The sequence below is a fragment of the Sorex fumeus genome, unplaced genomic scaffold, assembly GCF_029834395.1.
Source record: "Sorex fumeus unplaced genomic scaffold, SorFum_2.1 ptg000094l, whole genome shotgun sequence".
Classification (NCBI taxonomy): domain Eukaryota; kingdom Metazoa; phylum Chordata; class Mammalia; order Eulipotyphla; family Soricidae; genus Sorex; species Sorex fumeus.
The window spans coordinates 595,346-614,064 of NW_026606151.1; the positions used below are offsets into that span (position 1 = coordinate 595,346).

General features: G+C 61.7%; 3 protein-coding genes across 16 annotated transcripts in view; 2 read left to right on the forward strand and 1 right to left on the reverse strand.

Moving 5' to 3' along the window:
* The first annotated feature begins 288 nt into the window (after positions 1–288).
* On the forward strand, positions 289–5,963 carry PHF1 (PHD finger protein 1). Of its 2 annotated transcripts, none has more exons than XM_056132453.1 (15): positions 289–961; positions 1,655–1,829; positions 1,914–1,995; positions 2,097–2,192; positions 2,563–2,663; positions 2,757–2,905; positions 3,048–3,143; positions 3,310–3,378; positions 3,499–3,622; positions 3,731–3,798; positions 3,931–4,035; positions 4,147–4,336; positions 4,411–4,505; positions 5,120–5,197; positions 5,331–5,963. In XM_056132453.1, the coding sequence occupies exons 2-15, from the start codon at positions 1,671–1,673 to the stop codon at positions 5,620–5,622; spliced, it is 1,704 nt and encodes a 567-aa protein (XP_055988428.1). In that variant the 5' UTR covers positions 289–961; positions 1,655–1,670; the 3' UTR covers positions 5,623–5,963. The 2 variants fall into 2 exon arrangements, with proteins under 2 accessions (XP_055988428.1, XP_055988427.1); XM_056132452.1 differs by having other exon boundaries at positions 291–961; positions 5,117–5,197.
* Positions 5,964–6,080: 117 nt separating this feature from the next.
* Positions 6,081–7,580, reverse strand: CUTA (cutA divalent cation tolerance homolog). 2 transcript variants are annotated; one of them, XM_056132465.1, is made up of 6 exons: positions 7,531–7,580; positions 6,943–7,145; positions 6,716–6,775; positions 6,565–6,610; positions 6,404–6,453; positions 6,081–6,284 (listed from the first exon to the last, which is right to left on the reverse strand). In XM_056132465.1, the coding sequence occupies exons 2-6, from the start codon at positions 7,116–7,118 to the stop codon at positions 6,158–6,160; spliced, it is 459 nt and encodes a 152-aa protein (XP_055988440.1). In that variant the 5' UTR covers positions 7,119–7,145; positions 7,531–7,580; the 3' UTR covers positions 6,081–6,157. The 2 variants fall into 2 exon arrangements, with proteins under 2 accessions (XP_055988440.1, XP_055988439.1); XM_056132464.1 differs by lacking the exon at positions 7,531–7,580 and adding an exon at positions 7,396–7,524.
* Positions 7,581–9,550: 1,970 nt separating this feature from the next.
* SYNGAP1 (synaptic Ras GTPase activating protein 1) overlaps positions 9,551–18,719 on the forward strand; it is a 31,660-nt gene continuing 22,491 nt past the window's right edge. For 7 of the 12 annotated variants that reach the window (XR_008794990.1, XR_008794991.1, XM_056132428.1 and 4 more), the window contains exons 1-3: positions 9,551–9,690; positions 13,131–13,252; positions 15,335–15,440. Coding sequence is in view for 8 of the 12 variants with exons in the window: in XM_056132428.1 (XP_055988403.1) it covers positions 9,624–9,690; positions 13,131–13,252; positions 15,335–15,440 (295 nt within the window). In the remaining 4 variants the exon portion in view is untranslated. Of the gene's footprint in view, positions 9,691–13,130; positions 13,253–15,214; positions 15,441–17,433; positions 17,554–17,698; positions 17,751–18,719 lie in introns of those variants that run through there. The other 5 variants (XM_056132429.1, XM_056132433.1, XM_056132437.1 and 2 more) reach the window with 5 other exon arrangements.

An 18,719-nucleotide genomic window follows, 5' to 3' on the forward strand; every position in this document is an offset into this window, starting at 1 on the left:
TCAGCTCCCCTCCCAGGCCGATCCCTCCGCTTCCCTAGCGCCCCAGCCTGGGGCAGGTGCGCCCCTTCCGTGGGCGCGCGGGTGGGAACCGAGTCCGGGGACTCGGCCAGGGCACCCTCCCGCCAGCCGCCAGCGCTTCCCTCCCGCCCTTTCCCGGCCTTCCCTTTCGAACGGCCGGGGCCGGCGCCGCCCGCTGCCCATTGGCTGGCCCTGGCGGCGTCACCGCCCGCCGCCGGCCCCCGCGGCCGCGCACCCGCGCCGGAGGCCCTCGGCTGCCCGCGCCAACCGCCCGCGGCCAGCGCCCAGCCCGGGCGGCCGCTCCCCGCCCAGGTGCGGCGGGAGGGGTAGCGCGTGCGCAGACGCGCGGGGGTCCCCGCCGGGCGCGGGGGGCGGGGCCGGGCCGGGAAGGTGAATGGAGGGCGGGGTCGCGCCGGGGTCGGGGGGCGGGGCCTCTGCGCCCGCGGGGCGGGGGCGGGGCCGGAGCGCGGGGCCCGGGGCGGCAGCCGGGAGGGGTTTCCCTCCTGCCCCAGGGTGGCGCTCCCCGGGAGGGCCGGGGCTACGGGGATTCCCTGGGCCCGCGGGCCTGGCGCGGCTCCCGCCGCGGGCGCCCGAGCCCCGCAGGCCTGCAGGAGGTGAGGGAGGTGGGGTGAGGAGGTGCCCGCCCCCCCGGCTCCTCCTTCCCCCGTTCCTCCCCTCCCACCACCCTCCCCCGGAGCCGGTTTGTCCCTCCCCTCCCCTCCCCTCCTTCCCCCCGCCGCCTCCTCCCGCCGCTGCTGCTGCTTTGGCTGCTGCGTCATACGCCCCAGAGCCGCCGGGACGGAGGGGCTGGGCCTGGGGACCCCCCGGCCTCTGCCCGCACACCCCCCCGGACGCCCAGACGTGCCTTCCCTGCGCGCGGGGGGCTCGCCTCGGCCTCGCACGTCTGCCCGCGCCCAGCTCCGGGCGGCCCCAGCTGTCACTGGTAAGGAGGCGGCGGGAGGCGCCCGTGGGGGGGGGGGCAGGGAGCCGGGGGTCGGCACGCAGGGCGCGGGCGCGAGCGCCGGGGCGCCCTGGCAGCGGGCTGGGTCCACTCGCGTCCCCGCTCGGACTCGCCGCCGTCGTGGGGAGTGGAGACCGGGACTGGGACACGCCCCCCTCCCGGGGCACTCAGGGAAGTTATCTAACGCGGGGACCGGGAGCCCCGAATTTGAGGGTGACCTGACATAACCTGCACCGGGGTAATTGCTCTGAATGAGCCACGCGGGCCGGAAGGCAGCCCTGTCTACTCCGGAAAACATTTCCCGAACAGCTCCCCAAACACGGCTCTGGATAACGGAACACCCCAATTACGGTCCCCGTAATAGGTAGCAGAGGGTGAGCGTAGAGAGGAGGGGCGACCTTTGCTCCCACGACCATCGCGGCTGCTGACAGCCCAAGGCCAGGCCAGGGGATCCCAGGGGAGCACGGGAAGCTGGCAGCCAGAGAGCCAGGTTGGGGAAAGGATTTAGGGGTGGCAAAGCCAGTCATCCCAGCCCAAGTGCTGGAGCCTCGAAGCTTCTGAGGGGTGCCAAGTGGCTTCCTCTTCGGGGATCTCGGGGATTTGGTGGCTGGGATGTAGCTGCACTGGGATGTTTTCTCAGCATTGATAACCTTCTCCCCACCCATTTCTGGCCAGGCCCCCCCAGGATGCAATGGCACAGCCCCCCCGGCTGAGCCGCTCCGGTGCCCCCTCACTTTGGGATCCAGCTTCCCCCGCGCCCACGCCAGGCGCCAGACCTCGCCTTTGGGAGGGTCAGGATGTGCTGGCTCGATGGACAGATGGGCTGCTGTATCTGGGCACCATCAAGAAGGTGAGACCTCTGACCTGTCACCTTTGCCCACTCCTCTCCTCTGGCTCCGGCTCCTGAAACAGCTTTTCCGTTCACCCATTCCAGGTGGACAGTGCCCGGGAGGTGTGTCTGGTCCAGTTTGAGGATGACTCCCAGTTTCTGGTTCTCTGGAAAGACATTAGCCCCGGTGAGACCCCAGGGGCCTGAGGTCGGGCATCTCCTGGGAGACTAACCCGGTGTGGGGTGGAGGATGAGGGACAGCCCCCCTGATCCTGTGTCCCCTCACAGCTGCCCTACCCGGGGAGGAGCTCCTCTGTTGTGTCTGCCGCTCCGAGACCGTGGGCCCTGGGAACCGGCTGGTCAGCTGTGACAAGTGTCGCCATGGTGAGCGGGCTGGACACCTGAATGGACCAGCTGGTCTTTCCCTCCCATGTTGGTCTTGGTGCCACCACCCCTGGCCAGAGTCCCCGAAACCCTGCTCGGGCCAGTCTCGTCACTGTAGCCACACTTCTGCCAGCACAGGGCGAGGCGACCACTGAAGAGGGATGCGGGGACCCTACGACGATTGAGCCCCATGTCCTGGGCAGGTCCCCAGCCCTCTGAGCTCCAGTCCCGTCACCTTTCAATAAGAGTCGGGTCACCTCCCCCAAAGGACCCAGGGCCAGGGTGCAGTGAGATGGGGAAGTGGCCCCTGCCCCCTAGCACACACAGGTATGCCATGCCATCGTGGGCACTCAGAACTGTCGTTATTCAGCTTATCACCAGGACTGCCATGTGCCAAGGGCCCCGGGCCCTGGAGAGGGAGAAGGTGCGGCTTGGGTCTGCCGCCAGTGCGTCTTTGCCATCGCCACCAAGGTAAACCCGTGCGTGGGAGCATCCCCCTGAAAGCCTGCCCCCAGCTTTTCCTCCCCCACCCCCCTGAGGCTCCTGCCTGCTCTGTCTGTGCAGAGGGGGGGTGCGCTGAAGAAGGGCCCCTATGCCCGGGCCATGCTGAGCATGAAGCTATCTCTGCCGTACGGACTGAAGGGGCTGGACTGGGACGCAGGACATCTGAGCAACCGGCAGCAGAGCTACTGCTACTGCGGTGGACCCGGGGAGTGAGTAATGAGGAGCTCGGGCGAGGGGCCGGAGTGTGGGAATTCCAGGGCGCCAAGGTGGCCGAGGGGCGTGGGGATCAGCAGGGTCTGGGCAGCTCAGCGGGGAAAGTATCAGAGGCCACAGGTGTGTGTTGACTCCCAGGTGGAACTTGAAGATGCTGCAGTGCCAGAGCTGCCTGCAGTGGTTCCATGAGGCCTGCACCCAGTGTCTGAGCAAACCCCTGCTCTATGGGGACAGGTGAGACCACCAGCGCAGACACCCCCGGAGCTGCACTTCCTGACCCCCTTGTTCCTGTCCGTCTTCCACCCCTCCCACCCTCGGAAGCTTGGGCTTTCCTCTCTGCCCCGTGGACTGATGCTCTCTCCCCTGGTAAGGTGTGTCCTCCCCTCTTGTCCACTTCCAGGTTCTATGAATTTGAATGCTGCGTGTGTCGGGGCGGCCCAGAGAAGGTCAGGAGGCTGCAGCTTCGCTGGTGAGCTGGGTGGGACCCCCCCTCCTCAGCAGAGCACCCCCAGGCATCCCCAGCCTCCCTCCTAGGGACTCCTGGAACTTTTGCAAAGCTTCCTGGGACCTTGACAACTTGTTTTTCCAGGGTGGACGTGGCCCATCTCGTCCTCTATCACCTCAGTGTTTGCTGTAAGAAGAAATACTTTGATTTTGACCGCGAGATCCTCCCATTCACCTCTGAGAATTGGGACAGCCTGCTCCTTGGGGAGGTAAGGGGAGGGAAGCTTTGGGGGTTCCAGGATAATACGGGGAGAAGGAAATAGGGGGAGGTGGGGGGTCAGTGCTCCCTTAACCGCATTTCCCTTTCCTGCCCGCAGCTCTCAGACACCCCCAAGGGAGAACGTTCTTCTAAGCTCCTCACTGCGCTCAACAGCCACAAAGACCGGTGAGCTGGAGGGAGGAAGGGCAGGAGCGAAGGTGGCCGCTGGGAAGAAGGGCTCTGAAGAGGCTGAAGTGGTGGCGGGAGAGGGGCCCAGGCCCACAGCACTGACGTGTATCATGTCTCCCCTCACCCCAGTTTCATTTCAGGGAGGGAGATTAAGAAGAGGAAATGCCTGTTTGGTCTCCATGCGCGGACCCCGCCCCCCGTGGAGCCTCCTCCTGGAGATGGAGCCCCCACCAGGTCACTGGTCCAGGGGGGGTGGGGAATTTCCCAGGGTATTTATCTGGGGTGTGTGGGCGGTCTTTGGGGGTAACCGGGAGGGGGCTGGGGGGATAAGGAGGCCTCTTACAGCTTCCCTTCAGGGCAGGGCCCTGGGGGAGGGGTCTCACGTCCCCTGGGGAAGCGTCGGAGGCCGGAGCCAGAGCCCCTGAGGAGGAAGCAGAAGGGGAAAATGGAGGCGCAGGAGCCACCGTCAGCAGCGCGCCATCGGCCCGAGCCCCAGGAGCAGCGGGAGCGGGCTCGTCTGCAGAGGGCACTGCAGGTTAGGGGGGCACCCCAGAGGCCGCTGGTGGGCGGAAGGAGTCGGGGGCTCTTTCTCATCGTCCAGTCTTCTAGGCCTCGGCGTCGCCGCCATCCCCCAGCCCTAACCAGAGTTACCAGGGCAGCAGCGGCTACAACTTCCGGCCCACAGATGCCCGCTGCCTGCCCAGGTCAGTGTGCCTCCGCCTCCGACGACCGCATGGCCCTCTGTGAAATCCCCCCTCGGTCCGCTCCATCCCAGGATGCTTTGCTCCCTCCTCCCGGGCTACCCAATTCTGTTCTCCGGGGACTTCTAGAACCACGTCTCTGGGGGCTGGAGAGAGAGTGCGGAAGGCTCGTGCCTTGCACGCAGCCAACACACTGGTTTGGTCCCCGCCACCCTCTATTATTCCCCTGAGCCGCCTGGAATGATTCCTGAGCACAGAGCCAGGAGGAAGCCCCGAGCACCTCTGGGTGTGCCCCCCAAAACAAAACCAAACAAAGGAAAAATAGGGCCACGGGGCTGGAGCGATAGCACAGCGGGTAGGGCGTCTGCCTTCCACGCGGCCGACCCGGGTTCGATTCCCAGCATCCCATATGGTCCCTTGAGCACTGCCAGGAGTGACCCTTGAGCATCGCCAGGTGTGACCCAAAAAGCAAAAAAAAAAAAAAAAAAAAAATAGAACCACGATCTGGTTGCCAATACTCTGGAGAGGTGGGTGGTATCTAAACGCTGCCTTCTCTGGAGGAGGGGATTTGCCTCCCCTGCCTGAGGTCCTGACTCTTCCCCTTCTCACCACAGCAGTCCCATCCGGATGTTCGCTTCCTTCCACCCCTCTGCCAGCACCGCAGGGACCTCTGGGGATGGTGAACCCCCAGACAGGTGAGTCTACCCGTTTGCCTGTCACACCGTTAAGCTAGTGTTCTCTCTCTCTCTCTCTGGTTCCTCTGATCTGCTGTGATCTCCTTTCTCCCCTTCTCTACGCCCAGACTCATAACTCACCTTCTCTGCCTAGGTCACCCCTGGAACTTCACATTGGTTTCCCCACAGATGTCCCCAAGAGTGCCCCCCCTCACTCGATGACTGCCTCATCTTCCTCAGCCCCGGCCCCCTCCCCAAGTCTTCCCCGACGCTCGGCACCTTCTTCTCCCCTGTGCCGTGGTCTGTCTGCTGGGGCTGCGGGAGGAGTCCGAGGTGGGGTTGGCTACCTGTCCCGCGGGGACCCCGTCCGCGTCCTGGCTCGGAGAGTGCGGCCCGATGGCTCTGTGCAGTACCTGGTTGAGTGGGGAGGTGGGGGCATCTTCTGAGCAGCCTGCCTCTGCCCACTTCCCCATTCACACACTGGCACTTTCAATTCCCTGACCTCTGACCTCACCTGCAGCTGGGATGTACCTGGGGAGTAGTTCTCCCTACTGCCCAGGCTGGAATCCAGGAGGGGGGCTGGGGAAGAGGCCTCTTCTCTGCTCCCCTCTTGATTCCTGACCCCTCCCCACCCCCTTTCTCATTTCCTTTGATGTTATTTTGTTACAACTTTTTAAATATTTTTTAAAATTATTTAACCCCTGAATTCGAAAGACGGAGGAGGGAGGGAGGGGAGGAGCTGATCAAAGATCCCAGACTCTGTATGATTGAAATAAAGAGAAATCAACAAATCGGACTGTGCCGAGTCCTTCTGAAAGACGAGAACGCAGGGACAAGAAGCACGTCTCTTTACGTGTCAGCCAAATGCACGTCGGTGATGATGAGAAAGGCAGGAGACAGAAAATCAAAGAAAGCCATTTATTAGAGACTGGGAGAAGGCAAGGGCATGGAAGTAGGAGGGGGGCTGATAGGATCTCCTGATCATGGTTGGGCCGTGCCAGAGTCAGTCACCGACTCTGTCACCTGGCGCACCCAGTGCAGGTACGGCGCGTTCCCCTGCTCCACGGGCAGCGCGATCACCTCAGCCACTTCATAAGGGTGCACAGAACTGAAAAGGATGGGGGAGTGGGGGATGGGTGCGCACTAGCCAGAAGCCCCGGCCCCTTCAGCCTGTCCAGCAAGTTCCACCCCACAGCACACTCCCCTCCCCTCCACCAGAGTTCTTACCGAACAAAATCTGTCAAAGCTGGAACCAACGAACTTTGGGTTTTAATCATCTAAGGGGGGGGGGGTGAGAAACATGGTTGGCTCTTGCTGTCAGTTGAGGGGGCCACACTGGGGACAGAGGGGTGCAGGGATAGGTTTTGTTGGGGGTGGGACGTTCTCACCATCAGCACCTCACTGTCTTCCTCGATCTTCCCCTTCCACTCATAGCTGAAAAGGTGAGGGAGAGTGTGATGTAAGGGCAGATTCTCCCCCCAGAAAACAGGCACCAGTCGGCCCTGGCCTGTTAGGGTAAGCCCATCTCTCATGACTCACATGGATGTAATCTGAGGAATGAGGTTGACGCAGGCTGCGAGGCGCTTCTCCACCACAGCCCTGGAGGTGAAGAGATGGTCCCCGTCAGAGCCCCACGACACAACTTTTGCACGGGCCACCCAGACACGGGTTTCCAAAGCAGGGAGGACGGACAGCAAGTCGGGGAAGGGCGCGGCGTCCGGCCCTACTCGAGCTCCTCCATCATCCTCTCCCTCTGCGCTCCCCACCTGGCGATCTCCTTGGCGACCTTCTCATTGGGGCAGGTGACAAAGGCTGCAGAGACCGAGCCGGGCACATAGCTGGAGGACGAAGTGGGCGGGGCCGGCGGGCTTCCAGAAGCCATGGACAGCCAGGCTCGGGGTAGCAATAAAAGGCGAGAGGCCACAGGCAGCAGCGTCGGCATCCAAAGAAGCGACAGGAGCAGGGCGGCCTGAGAGCAGGTGAATTCGATGTCTCTACAGAGGCCCCAGGAAACTGCACCCCGGGAAGCCTTCGCTGGGACCCGGGACCCTCCCTCTTCCACACCCGGAAGGAAAGCATCCCTGACGGTCGGGAGGGGCTTGGAAAACTGCAGCAGTGACTAGGTTTGCACGCCCTCCTCGGGGGCCACCTTGTGGGACTTGGGGTACGGGTAGCGGCCGAGGCTTCGAGGACCGGAAGGGGCGGGGCCGGCCACTCACCCCTCCGCTGAGCAGGACTGCGGAAGCCCGTCCCACCCTCATGCAGCCTAGGGTGGGTGAGGAGGGTAGACGCTCTAATGCCACAAGGAACGCGGACAAAGGCCCCCCGGCCCAGGCAGAGAGGCCTCTTCTTACCTGGGCAGCAACCACGTGATAGAAGCCGGCGCACACCACGTGACAGCAGAGCCCCCCCCAGCCTCCCGAGCCAGCCAATCCTGGCTCTCACGTGGCCGGTTTGCCCCGCCTCCTCACGGGGGGCGGAGCGGGGGAGAATGTGACCAATCGGCAGCCGGATCTGCAACCATGCAAGGAAATGACACGCCCGTTTCCGTGTAAACCGAAAAGAGCCAATAGGAGGCTGAGCAGAGGCGCTGCGGAGGTTCTACGGTCACGTGAGGGGGCCGGCCCTCCCCTGGCGGCTGTAGCTCAATGAGCGACGGGCAGCGACCAATCGCAGGCCGGGCCCGCAGGCCACGTGACGGGAGCTCTGGGCTCTCCGAGGGGGGCGGGGGCTGGAGACCCCTGCAGACTTGATGCGTCAGGTGGCGGAGTTGCGAGTCCCCTTCAGACCCCAGAGTGTGCCTAGTAACAGCCCCTGCACTGCTCCCGAGGGCCTGTACGGCGGGGAGGGCCCGAGGAGCTCGGACCTCGGGGGGCGAGGAGAGCGCCCCCTGCCATTTTGGTTGGGACTGACAGATGCCTGGGCTGAGGAAGGAACAGGGATAATCTGAGCAGCCAGCTGTCCCTGGGTAGGGGGAGTGAGTGGGCAGGCGCGGGCCAGAGCAGATGCTCGCAGGTGAGGAGAGATGAGCAGGGGCTTCCCTGTACGGGTCCGACGGCGATGCTAGCGGGACTGAGGGCACCTCACACGTCCTTACTGAAGCCCCTCAGGGGAAGAGAGAGAGGAGGGCAGCAGGCTGGGGACGGGGAGAGATCGCCAGGTGCTTGTGTCCCTCATGTCCATCCGATGTCCCTCTCCAAGTCAGCTCGACCCCTCAGACAGGGGTCTCTTCCCTTGCCCCACCCCCCTGTAGTGCCAGGACCTGCCCTACATAACCTCCCAGGAGCCCAAGCACTTCCTGTGACCCAAAAATGGAAAGAGGGGCCACTAAGGAGAGAGAGGTGGGCGGAGGCGACGGAGGGAACAACGGCTCTTGCCACAGCCCCTCCCCTGCCTTCAGAGTCTGGGGTCCCCCGTGTGGGCGGGCTGCTCTGCTGGGCTGAGGGCTCCCAAGATCTCTGCCTGTAGGTGGGTGGGTGGGTGTGTGGGGAGGGGTCTGCCTGTAAGACTCTGGGCTCTCCCTTCTGAGGACCGAGTTTCCTCTCAGGTGTGGTGGTGGGAGGGCCCTGTGTTTCTGGGGTCACGCTCTGCGGCCATTCAAACTCCTCTGAGAGTTTGGGGGCGTTGAGGTCTCCAGCTCCAGAGGGAGTGGGTCTCTCTCTTCACTCCCTGCCCCAACGGGAAGTTTCTCCCCCCTGAGCTCAGAGTCTGGGGTCTCTAGTCCCTCTCCAGTGTGATTTCTCTGAGAGCTCTCAGCTTGGCGTCTTTGGGAAGCTGGGACCCCCCCTCCCCTTTTTATTAAGTGGGGGGGCTCAGGTTTGATGTGCCAGAGTCACCCTGGAGTCTGGACTGGATGATTCTGGGGTGATGGAGAGTCTTTTGGAACCTGGGCATTCACACAAGAACCTTTGACCCCTCGAGGGGCTGGGGGTGTCATCCTGAAATTGAGGGGGTCTCTTATCCTCTACATTTTGAGTTTCTGTCTCAGATTAACCTTCTTGTGGGCGGGGGCAAAGGAATCTTTGTGGGTCTGGGGTCTCTCTGCCCCAGGGTCTGGGATCCCCGTCTTTAGAACCACTGCTCTCTTGATCTCTTTCTTTCTCGGGGGAGTTGGAGTCAGGGTCGCTTGCCCGGATTCTCACGGAGTAGGGGTGGGGGCTGCAGAATCTCTCTCTCTCTTTCTCTCTCTCTCTCCTCCTCCTCCTCCTCCTGCTCTCTCCTCTCTCGCTCGCTCCCCCGCCCCCCTCTCTCTCTCCCGGCTGCCGTTGCTGCCGTTGGCTCCTATTCTCCTCCTCCTCCTCCTCTCTCCTCCTCTCTGCTCCTCTCCGCTCCTCTCTCCTCCTCTCTCCTCCTCCTCCTCCACCTCCTCCTCCTTCTCCCCCTCTCTCTCCCCCTCTTTCTCTCTTCTTTCTCCCTCGGCCCCCCCGCCCCCTCCCCCCCAGGCCTGATGAGCAGGTCTCGCGCCTCCATCCATCGGGGGAGCATCCCCGCGATGTCCTATGCCCCCTTCAGAGGTACGGTGGTGAGGGGAGGGGAAGGGCCAGAGGGGGGGCACGGGGGAGGGGCGGGGGCAGGGGGGCAGAACTGGGGCCAGGGAGGGGAGCAGCTGAAATGGAGGGAGAGAGGAGGACCGGGAAGGCAGGGAGAGAGGAGCAGTGGGAAAGGAGGGATTAAAAGCCAGAGGGTAGGGAGCGATGAGGGTCGGAGGGACCAGGAAGCAGGCCTGGACAGGGGGCGTTGAGAGGGAAACGATGAAGGGGAAGGAGATCGCCAGCAAGGGTGGGAAGATAGCACGGGCTTGGGGGAAGAGCTGCAGGAATCATTTGGATGTGGGAGCTGAGATGAAGAAAATATCAAGGAAGCAGGATTGAGTGTCAGGAAAGGAGCTGAGAGGGGGGATGAAAACACAGGGGTGCAAAGAGAAGCCAGCGAGATGATGAGGGGAAGACTCTGGCAGGGGGCTCCGAGGAGGGCAGGGGGGAGAGAAAGAGGAGGATGGAGGGAGAGAAGAAGGGGCCAGATGGAGAGAGAGGGAGGCAGTGGGGGGGGCTGTGGGACTGGAGGGTCCAGATGGAGGGAAGAGAAGAGAGAGAGGAATGGGTTGGGGGAGGAGAGACCAGGGCAGAGGAGGGCCAAATTGTGTGTGTTTGGTGGGGGTGGGGAGGGCGATGCAAGTAAGACTGAGTGGGACCAGGTGCAGGTGAGAACCCTGCCCTGGACTCTAACCCCCTTTGAGACCCCCCTCCCAGCAGAAATGTAACCCCTGGGGTCTCAGCTACTCCTTTCACTTCTTCACTTTTAACCCCTCCCCCTCCTCTAATCCTTATTTCCATTCCCCCTCCCTCCTCTGGTGTCCATCACCTATATCTTTCCCCCCATATGGTGTCCGTTCCTTATATGCGTCCCCCTCCTGTCCTTCCCCCAGAGCACTCCCCTGCTGACCATCCTCTCCCTGTCCTCTCTCTGCTAGGGCCTTCTATGTCTACCCCTTCTCTACCCCGTCTTTCTTGATGACCCCTTTGTTCTAGTCTCCGTTAGGGCCACCTCATTTCTTGTGCCCCGTGTCCAGTTGGGCCCTTCCGGTGGATTCCCTGGTCCCTGGGAATTTACCATCATTTCTGCTTCCTTTGCTCTTGGATCCCTCCCTGTTACCTGTCCCCCAGCCCAACCTTTCCTGTCTGCCCCGTTCCCTATCTTGTCACAAGTCTGTGCCTACCCACTTTCCTTTAATAACCCAACTCTTATCACTCATTCTTTTTTGTTTTTCCCTCCTTCCCGGGGTGTTGGAGATTGGGGTGCCAAGACACAGGCATGATGGCTGGAACAGGGCCTATAGGAGATCCCCAACTGAGCCCTGTGAGATTTCTCATCCTAGTAAATCTTTTTCCCTTCTCAGCTGTGTTCCTCAGTCTCTTACATCTGTTTCCCAGAATCATTCTTACTTAAGTCTAGACTCGTGTGTGTGTGTGTGTGTGTGTGTGTCTGTGTCTGTGTTTCTCCAGAGTTATTCAGAAGCTGAGTTCCCTGTGTCCTTCCCCTCCAGACTCTAACCTGCCTCCCGTGCCTGTAGCCTGAGCTCCCCTCCCCTTCCCTTTCCATAATGGTTATGTGTGTCAACAGATTTCTCCTCTGGGGGTCCTTGGAGCCTGAATGCGGTGGGCTTGTAGCCTGCAGCGTCTGCAGTCTCGGAGCCTTGGCAGTGGTGATTACTTTCTAAAGGGTGTTGGATTGTCTCTGGGATGGCCTAGAGATAGTTTTAAAGGACTGGGGTTTCTCTGTATCTGTTTTCTGGGAGTTTTCTGACTCTGATCTGCAAGTTTGGATCCGTTTGGATATGCTTATAGACAAAAAGAGGTGAAGGTTGTTTTTATACATACATATATATAAAATTCTCAAAATTACAGCATTCAGTTGGAATGAAGCCAAAAGGCCAGAACTAGCCCTGCAAGATAGCTGTGTTTTATTCTGTAAAGATTTCAGATTTTGTCTTCCTCTCAACTTGCTGTTACCTGAAGACTAATTTCTGTCATTTTGATGCCATCAATCTGATTTTGCGTTTTTTTCTGAAGGTCTTCTGCACTGTGGTGTGTGGCATTGGGGTTTAAAGGAGAGAATGTGTTTGCAGGGTTGGCGGCATGGGAAGAACATCAAAGTTGGGGAAGAGGGTCCTGGGGGTGGTGGACATTGAGGAACATGGACCTGCTTTGGTTTACCCTCTTTTTCGATTTGCTCTTTCTTCTGGAATTTTTTGGGGGGGAGGTGGGTAACTCCAGCAATGCTAGGGGTTACTCCTGGCTCTGCACTCAGAGCTTCCTCCTGGTGGTACTCCAGTGGCCTTATGGGATGCCGGGGATCTAGCCTGAGTCGGTGAGTGCAAAGCAAGCACCCTACCTGCTGTCCTCTCGCTCCCCATCCCTTCTTCAAAATTCCTGGGGAAATTTTGGCCCAGCCCCACCTCTAGTCTTTGAAGGCCCGCTTCGGTCACAGACCTAGATTTTCCATTCTTCCATTTTCCCTCTTCGAGTGCCTTGGTGAGGTGACGGTTCTGTGGCATGTGCGTCCCTCCAGCCCATGGAGACTGGGAGGGAAGCGGGCATGGATGGCAGTGTGGAATCTTTCATCTCTGGGCATGGATGGCGGCGAAGAGATCAATTCCATTTCTAATCATTCAAACCAGGGCTTGTTTCCTCCCTCCTCACTCTGGGCTCCTATAGCCACACGCTGACAGGTCCATTTTCCTCCTTCTACTAGGAGGATCCGAACTTTCCCCATAGGTTAAGCAGGATTGGGCTAAGGGGGTTGTGGGCTGAGGGTGACTGGGGGTGGGTGGGTGTCGAGATTGGCAGAGAAGCAGGAAGTGGAGGCTCTAGTGGTTGGCTCTGAATAGGCGCAAGGCTCCACTCCCTCTCCCTTCCCGTTGTCTAGCTATCAGAAGCTCTTGCCCCACCTGTTTCTATATCTCAACCTCTTCCTGCTTCCTCCAGCTGTGGAACTTTCCTTTGCAGCTGGGTGGGGCCGCCTCCCAAGTTCTTGTCTTCTGCGGTTATTTGGGGTGCCTTCCCGTTCCCTCCACACCTACCATCCATCTCTGTTCACCTGCCAAGTTTGCTTTTTGATTTCTCCCAAGTGGATGGATGGAGAATATTCCTTCCTCATTTCTGACCCTCAGCTTGTGCCCTGTCATGCTCTACAATTCCTGTGCCACCCTTCTGTATTCCTTCCCCCGCAATCTGCGGAGTCCCTTGTGATGTGGTCCCCTCTCCTCTTTCCCCACAGACAGAGAGGCTCTTCTTCTCTTCTTTAAGCGTTTCCAGGGGCCTCACCTCCTCGTGTGACCTCCTCCAGGCGGGTGGGGTCTCCTTCTCCCACGTTTGTGGGCTCTTGTTGTTCTAGGTCTCTGTCTCCCAAATGCAGAGAGCCTCCCTTACCATTTCTGTGTGTCTCTGTCCCCCAGATGTACGGGGACCCCCTATGCACCGAACCCAATACGTTCATTCCCCATATGATCGTCCTGGTTGGAACCCTCGGTTCTGCATCATCTCGGGGAACCAGCTTCTCATGCTGGATGAGGACGAGGTGAGCGGGGTGTGAAGGTTGGGAAAGACCTCTGGGTAATGTGGGCAAAATGTGCACTGGAAGATGGGGACAAGTCCTCAGGAGTGAAGAGGGGAGACACAGAGAAGGCACAGAGACATATCTGTAAGCAGTGGAGAAGGCTGGCCGCTGGGCTGGGCTGGGACCAAAGGGGCGGGCACTCTCTCTGGGCCAGGGGACTGAGGGCCACAGGAAGTGTTGGGGAGATGGCGGTTTCTTGAGATCTGGGGATGTCCCCTGGCTTCACCTGCCCTTCTTGTGGGATAAGGGAGAATGTGAAAGGGAAATGGGAGGCTGGGAGAAAGGGTGAAGAAATAGGAATTATTGTGAAGGGTCCCCGCCAAAGTCACCCTGGGGAATCTCTTCCTTTTCCCCCAACTGAGCAAGAGGCCTTTCCCGCTCATGGAGCCGAGCACCTGGAGGGTGGGATCCTGAGATAAAGCAGGGGAAAGCGAGCACTTTGGGAGAGGAAGAGGAACCTGAAGGTTTCTGGGAGATGATGGCAGCGGGGTTGGTGTGGATGGCAGAGAAGACCAGACTGGGAGGTGCCAGTTTCAGGGACACTGAGGGCTTCCCCGGGCACTGACTGGATATTCAGAGGAGATGCCTGGCTGGGCTGAAGGGAGCTGAGAGTGGGGAACTTTGTCCCAGGGGAGGAAGAGTTGGGGAAGAGGCAATGATGAGCCTGATTGGAGATGAAATGGGCGGAAGGTGACCGTGGAGTTCAGAGGCAGGGGGTGGGGGTGGTGTCTGTGTGGGGGGGGGCAGGCAAAAAAATAGGATGGGGGATGTCTCAAGGTGAGATTCAGGCAGTGGGGCAGTTTGGGGGACCAGCTCTAGAGAATGATAACCTCTCACAGGGGGTGAAAGGTGTACCCCAAAGCTTTTGGGGAATGTGTGGGGAGCAGGGCTGAAAGTAGAGTTGGGGTCCCCCAGGGACCCAGGAGCAAGTAAATGTGTGGTGAGATGGTGGGTTGAGAACTTCCAGGTCACAGGGTCAAGTGGAGGATGTGGATCAGAGCGGAAACATTGTCCTCAGGCCAGGGGTCTGAGGGCAGAGTGTTTTGGGAGTCTGAGTTTGGGGCGCTGGGAACATTTGAGTGGCTTACAAGCGGTCACAGACCTTACCCAAGGGTCGGGCCTCCTACAGGAAAAATGGGGGAACCAAGAAGAATGGGAGGTCGTGCGTGGAGGAAGAGGGAAGGCGGTGAACGGAGGCAGGGGCCTGGCCCAGTGGCCAGCAAAGCTGAGGGGCTCTGGGAACGGCCAGAATCCCGGGTGGAAAAAGTGAGGGATGGGGAGGTGGGTGGAATTGGGGGGAAACAACCTGAGCAGTGGGAGTTGGGGGTGGCATTGAAACTGAATGGGCTAAGGAACTGGGACTAGGGACTGGGGGTGGGGGGTGTCCTGTAGCGGTGGAGGAGATTGGAGAGGTGTGGGCAATTGGAGAGGGGGCCTTTGAGGAAGAAGCTTAAGGGGAGGGGGCGATGGTTAAAGAGAAGAGGGGAAGTGAGAGATTAAGTGGGGACCATGGGAGACGTGGAGAGGTGGGGGGAGGTGACCAGGCCCTGGGTGGGGGGCGGGGAGGTTGGGTCCCAGTCTGGCCGCAAGCCGGGCTGTGGGAGGGAGACAAGCTGTGGATTTTGATTATAAATGCAGCTTCTGCTACCCCCGTGACAAGCAGGGAGGGAGGGAAGGGGGTGAGGGAGGTGGGCGGGTGGGAGGAAAGGGGGGGCTGGAGGAACTGAAGGGCAAGGGGAAAGTGGATGCTGGGAGTGAAGCCCCCTCCCCAGGATAGCGAGGAGAGAGAGAGGAAGGGCTGAGGTTCGGGAGAAATTGCTCCAGGTGTTTCCAAACCCGTGGAGGAAGGCCTGGGGAGGAGAGGAAGGGGGCGGTGGGCGGGGGTGGGGGGTAGGGGGAGGAGACGGGAAGGCAGGAAGGAGAGAAACTCGGGGAGCAAGGGAAAGAGGAATGACCCAGGGGTCGGCCGAGGTGGGCGGGCCGCTGGTGCAGCCTCCCTCGGTGGGCCCGGGAGGTCTGACACCCGCCCCCCCCATCCCCTAGATACACCCCCTTCTGATCCGGGACCGGAGGAGCGAGTCCAGCCGCAACAAACTGCTGAGACGCACAGTCTCCGTGCCGGTGGAGGGGCGGCCCCACGGCGAGCATGGTACGGCGGCCGAGCCGGCTCGTGCCCCGGACAGTGGCGGGCGGGCAGGAGGGACCGCAGGGCGACCGAGCCGCCGGGGTGGGGGCGGAGACCGAGTCTCACTTCCTAAGAGTGGGAGCCGGGGCGGAGCAGGCGAGGCGCCCTCCTCCGGGCTGCGCGCGGTGGCGAAGGCTGGGGTGGGGGCGGGGGGGGTGGTCCTTGCTCTATTTCGCTCCCCCCTCCCCCTCTTCTCCAGCAGCGAAGTTTGACCGTTTCCCGGGTGCTTGCAAAAATAGTCTGCTTAGATCTGTAGCTTCCTGTCCGAGGGTGCCCGTCCCTGCCCCTCCCGGCCCGGGTCTGGGATTTGGGCGCGAATGACCTAGTTCCTGCCCTCCCCGCCAGACCTCGGCCCCACCCGCACGCTCCTGAGTCTTCTTTTGCAGACCTCGGGCCCTGGGCCCTTCCTCTCTTCTTGCCCCTCTTCTCCCTCTTACTGACTGCTGCTATTTCCTGCAATTCTGCCACCCCCTTGCTTTGCCCCTCCCCAGTTCTCTTGTTTTCTCCCTGCTCCCCTCTGGCCCCCCGTGGACCACCATCAGACCCCCCATCTCTTCGCCTTTCAGTCTGTCTGTAGAGCTATCTCTGCGGTCTGTCTCTCCACCTCTCTCCCGCTCTCCATCTGTCTCTGCCCCTCCCTCCCGCTTTCTGCCCCCCCCTCCACCCCCCTCTTTAGTCATTTAAAAAAAGATTTTTGTCTTCCTGAGAAGTTCGCTTAAAAGGTTTCCATGGGAACAGTGAGGGGAGATGAAGGCAGAGAACAGAGATCTGCAGCCAAGGTGCAGAGAGCCGCCCTCAGCCCCCAGAAACCCCCTTGGCACTGCCCCCGGCCAGTGTCTTCCCCTGCCAGGCCCAGGGACCCAGGCCCTCCATCTCCCCCAGCAGCTGCCGACCCCTCCCCTTCCATTAGCTCCCCGACCCCTCAGGGATCGCTGCTTCCAGGCCCTCTTCCTCAGAGAGCCTGTGGCCCAGCTCCAAGTGCTCCCTGCCTTCCCTTCAGTCAGCCAGCCCGGGTGGGTCCGGCTGTGTCGTTGTCATGGAAACCTCTGACCTCGGGGCTTTGTGGGTAGCAGGTCGCAGGCAAAGCCAGGTGGTGGTGTAGTGTGTGCAGAGAAAGTGCGCTGTCTGTCACATTTGTGTGTGTGTGAGTCATGTCCGTGTCCAGGGAAGGTGTGTGTGCACGTGTGCATACCTGTGTGCAGTGGTCACGTGCGCGGGAAACATGTTCATCATATGTCTGGCGGTTGGCGTCTCTGCCCACATAGTCCCCATCTTTCTCCTTCCTCCGAGACCCGGGGGTCGGGGGGCTCTGCAATGCGTTGCCTGCGTGCTTGCTGGGGGGCACCGTTGTGTGTGGTCGTGAAGATGATGGTGCCGAGATGGTTATGTTCCGGGGTTCTGTGAGGGTGGGGCAGGGATCCAGGGCTATATATTGGGGAGGGGGCGGGGGGCTCAGTGAGACTCGATCGCTGGTGCACGTTTGCGGCCCTCCGGGGGGCGCGGGGTGTGCCAAGCGCATGGAGGTCGCGCGGGGGCCCGAGGGATCCTGGGTCCGCGAACGCGTGCGCCGAGGCGGTGGACGCCGGAGCCCAGGAGAGGTCGCCGGACCTTCGAGGGGCATCGGAATCCGGGGCTCCTCCTCTGCTGGGTGGAGCCGCTGCCCCTCGCTCCCGCCGCGGGCTCTGGTGGGGGGTCCTGCTCCGTGAGGGATGGTGGGAGGCCCGGTTGGTTTTGGGGGTCCCCTCGCCCCCCTCCCCCGTCTCTCTCGCGCTGTCTCCGGGCGACGGGGCTCGTGACAGAGGCGGCCACGGCAGCAGCGGTCGCCTAGCAACGGCGGCGGGGCCCGGGCAACGGCGGCAGCGGCGGGAGCGGCGGCGGAGGGAGCCGTTCCCGCGGCCGTCACCGCGCGGCCGTCCCGGCCGTCCCGGGCCCCGCCGCCGCCCCCACCGCGCCGGGCGGCGCGAGCCGAGCCGGGCCGCGCCGCCCCCTCTCCCGCCGCACCCCACCCCTCCCCCGCGCAGGGGCGGGGCCCCTCCCCCACCGGGACACCCCCGACCCCCCCGGGGGGCGGCGCGAGGTAAGGGCGGGGCCGGGCCGACGAGGCGCGCGCGCGTGGGGGGGGCGGCGCGCGCGTGGGGACGCGGGGACGGGGACGGGGGCGCGCGTGTGCGGGGGCGCGGGGAGGGGGGTGGGGAGGCCGTGGCGGCGGCGGCGGCGGCAGCAGCTGCTCCCTCCGCATGTTCTCGCTGCATCTTCCGAGTGGGGGGAGTTATGGTAACTGGAGGGGGGCAGTGGAGGTCGGGGTGGGGGGTCGGGGGCCAGTCTCCGTGGGGGAGCTCGCGGGGGCGGCGGGGTGGGGGTGATCTTGGAGCCCCTCGGCGGAGGTGGCAACCCGTGTGTCCGTGTGTGTCCGGTCCGTGGTCGTGTGCCCTATGTGTCCATGCCATGTGTACGGGGGACCAGTTCCTCATGCACACATGAGCAGCCAGCCGTCAGCCCGTATTATCCTGTCTGCCCGCTTCCTGGCTGGGAGCTACTGGGCCAGTCCCCGGCCTATGGGGCTGTCCCTGGTCATATTACTGCATGTCCCCCCAACCCCCAGTGCATGCATGTCCCTGTCCTGTCAGTCTGTGTGTGGGCATGATGTGTGGCTGCATGAGCAGAATTTTCTGCGTCCCTGGTGGCAGGTGTGTGTGTCTGCATGTGTGTTTCGTGGCTGGCCCTGGTATCTGTGTCAGCCCCTGCATGGGTGTCCAGGGCGTGTCTGGTGGTGGGTGGTGGGCAGGTGGGGGCAGGGAGGACGGTGGGAGCGGCCTTGGCGCCCCTCGCCCCCGGAAACACCTTTGGGTTAGGCAGGTGTGAGCCCCAGCTCCTCCAGCAATGGGGGACTGAAAAACTGAGAAGGAAAAAAAGTGGGTAAAGGGAAAAGTAGGGAGGAAGAGAGAGGAGGAGCCGGAGAGGCTCGCGAGTGAGCCAGGGACGGAATAGCTGGGAGACCGGAATGTGAGAGATAGTTGAGCCAGATTTCGAAGAGAGAAGAGCAGATAAGAACTTCAGATGGGGGAGAAGGGGTCCGGGGTGGGGGTGGGGGTGCAGCGAGCGTCAGACCTTTGGGTTGGGTGATCTCTGAGAGGAGACCTGAGTGAGGTGTGGAGCTCGGTAGGAGTGAGTTTGGGCCAAGCAGGCTCTGTGGGATCAGGGGAGGTCACCCAGACATGGTGGCTGGTTCACAGTGAAGCCTGT

What these genes read in the sequence shown, in the direction of transcription:
- PHF1 (XM_056132452.1), top strand. Translation starts at nt 1,671, where the DNA reads ATGGCACAGCCCCCCCGGCTGAGCCGCTCCGGTGCCCCCTCACTTTGG. An exon ending in CTGGAAAGACATTAGCCCCG is followed by an intron (nt 1,996 to 2,096) that starts GTGAGACCCCAG and finishes GTCCCCTCACAG; the next exon opens with CTGCCCTACCCGGGGAGGAG. An exon ending in ACAGCCTGCTCCTTGGGGAG is followed by an intron (nt 3,623 to 3,730) that starts GTAAGGGGAGGG and finishes TCCTGCCCGCAG; the next exon opens with CTCTCAGACACCCCCAAGGG.
- CUTA (XM_056132464.1), bottom strand. Translation starts at nt 7,437, where the DNA reads ATGAGGGTGGGACGGGCTTCCGCAGTCCTGCTCAGCGGAGGG. An exon ending in ATTCCTCAGATTACATCCAT is followed by an intron (nt 6,611 to 6,715) that starts GTGAGTCATGAG and finishes TCACCTTTTCAG; the next exon opens with CTATGAGTGGAAGGGGAAGA. An exon ending in GCTTTGACAGATTTTGTTCG is followed by an intron (nt 6,285 to 6,403) that starts GTAAGAACTCTG and finishes CATCCTTTTCAG; the next exon opens with TTCTGTGCACCCTTATGAAG.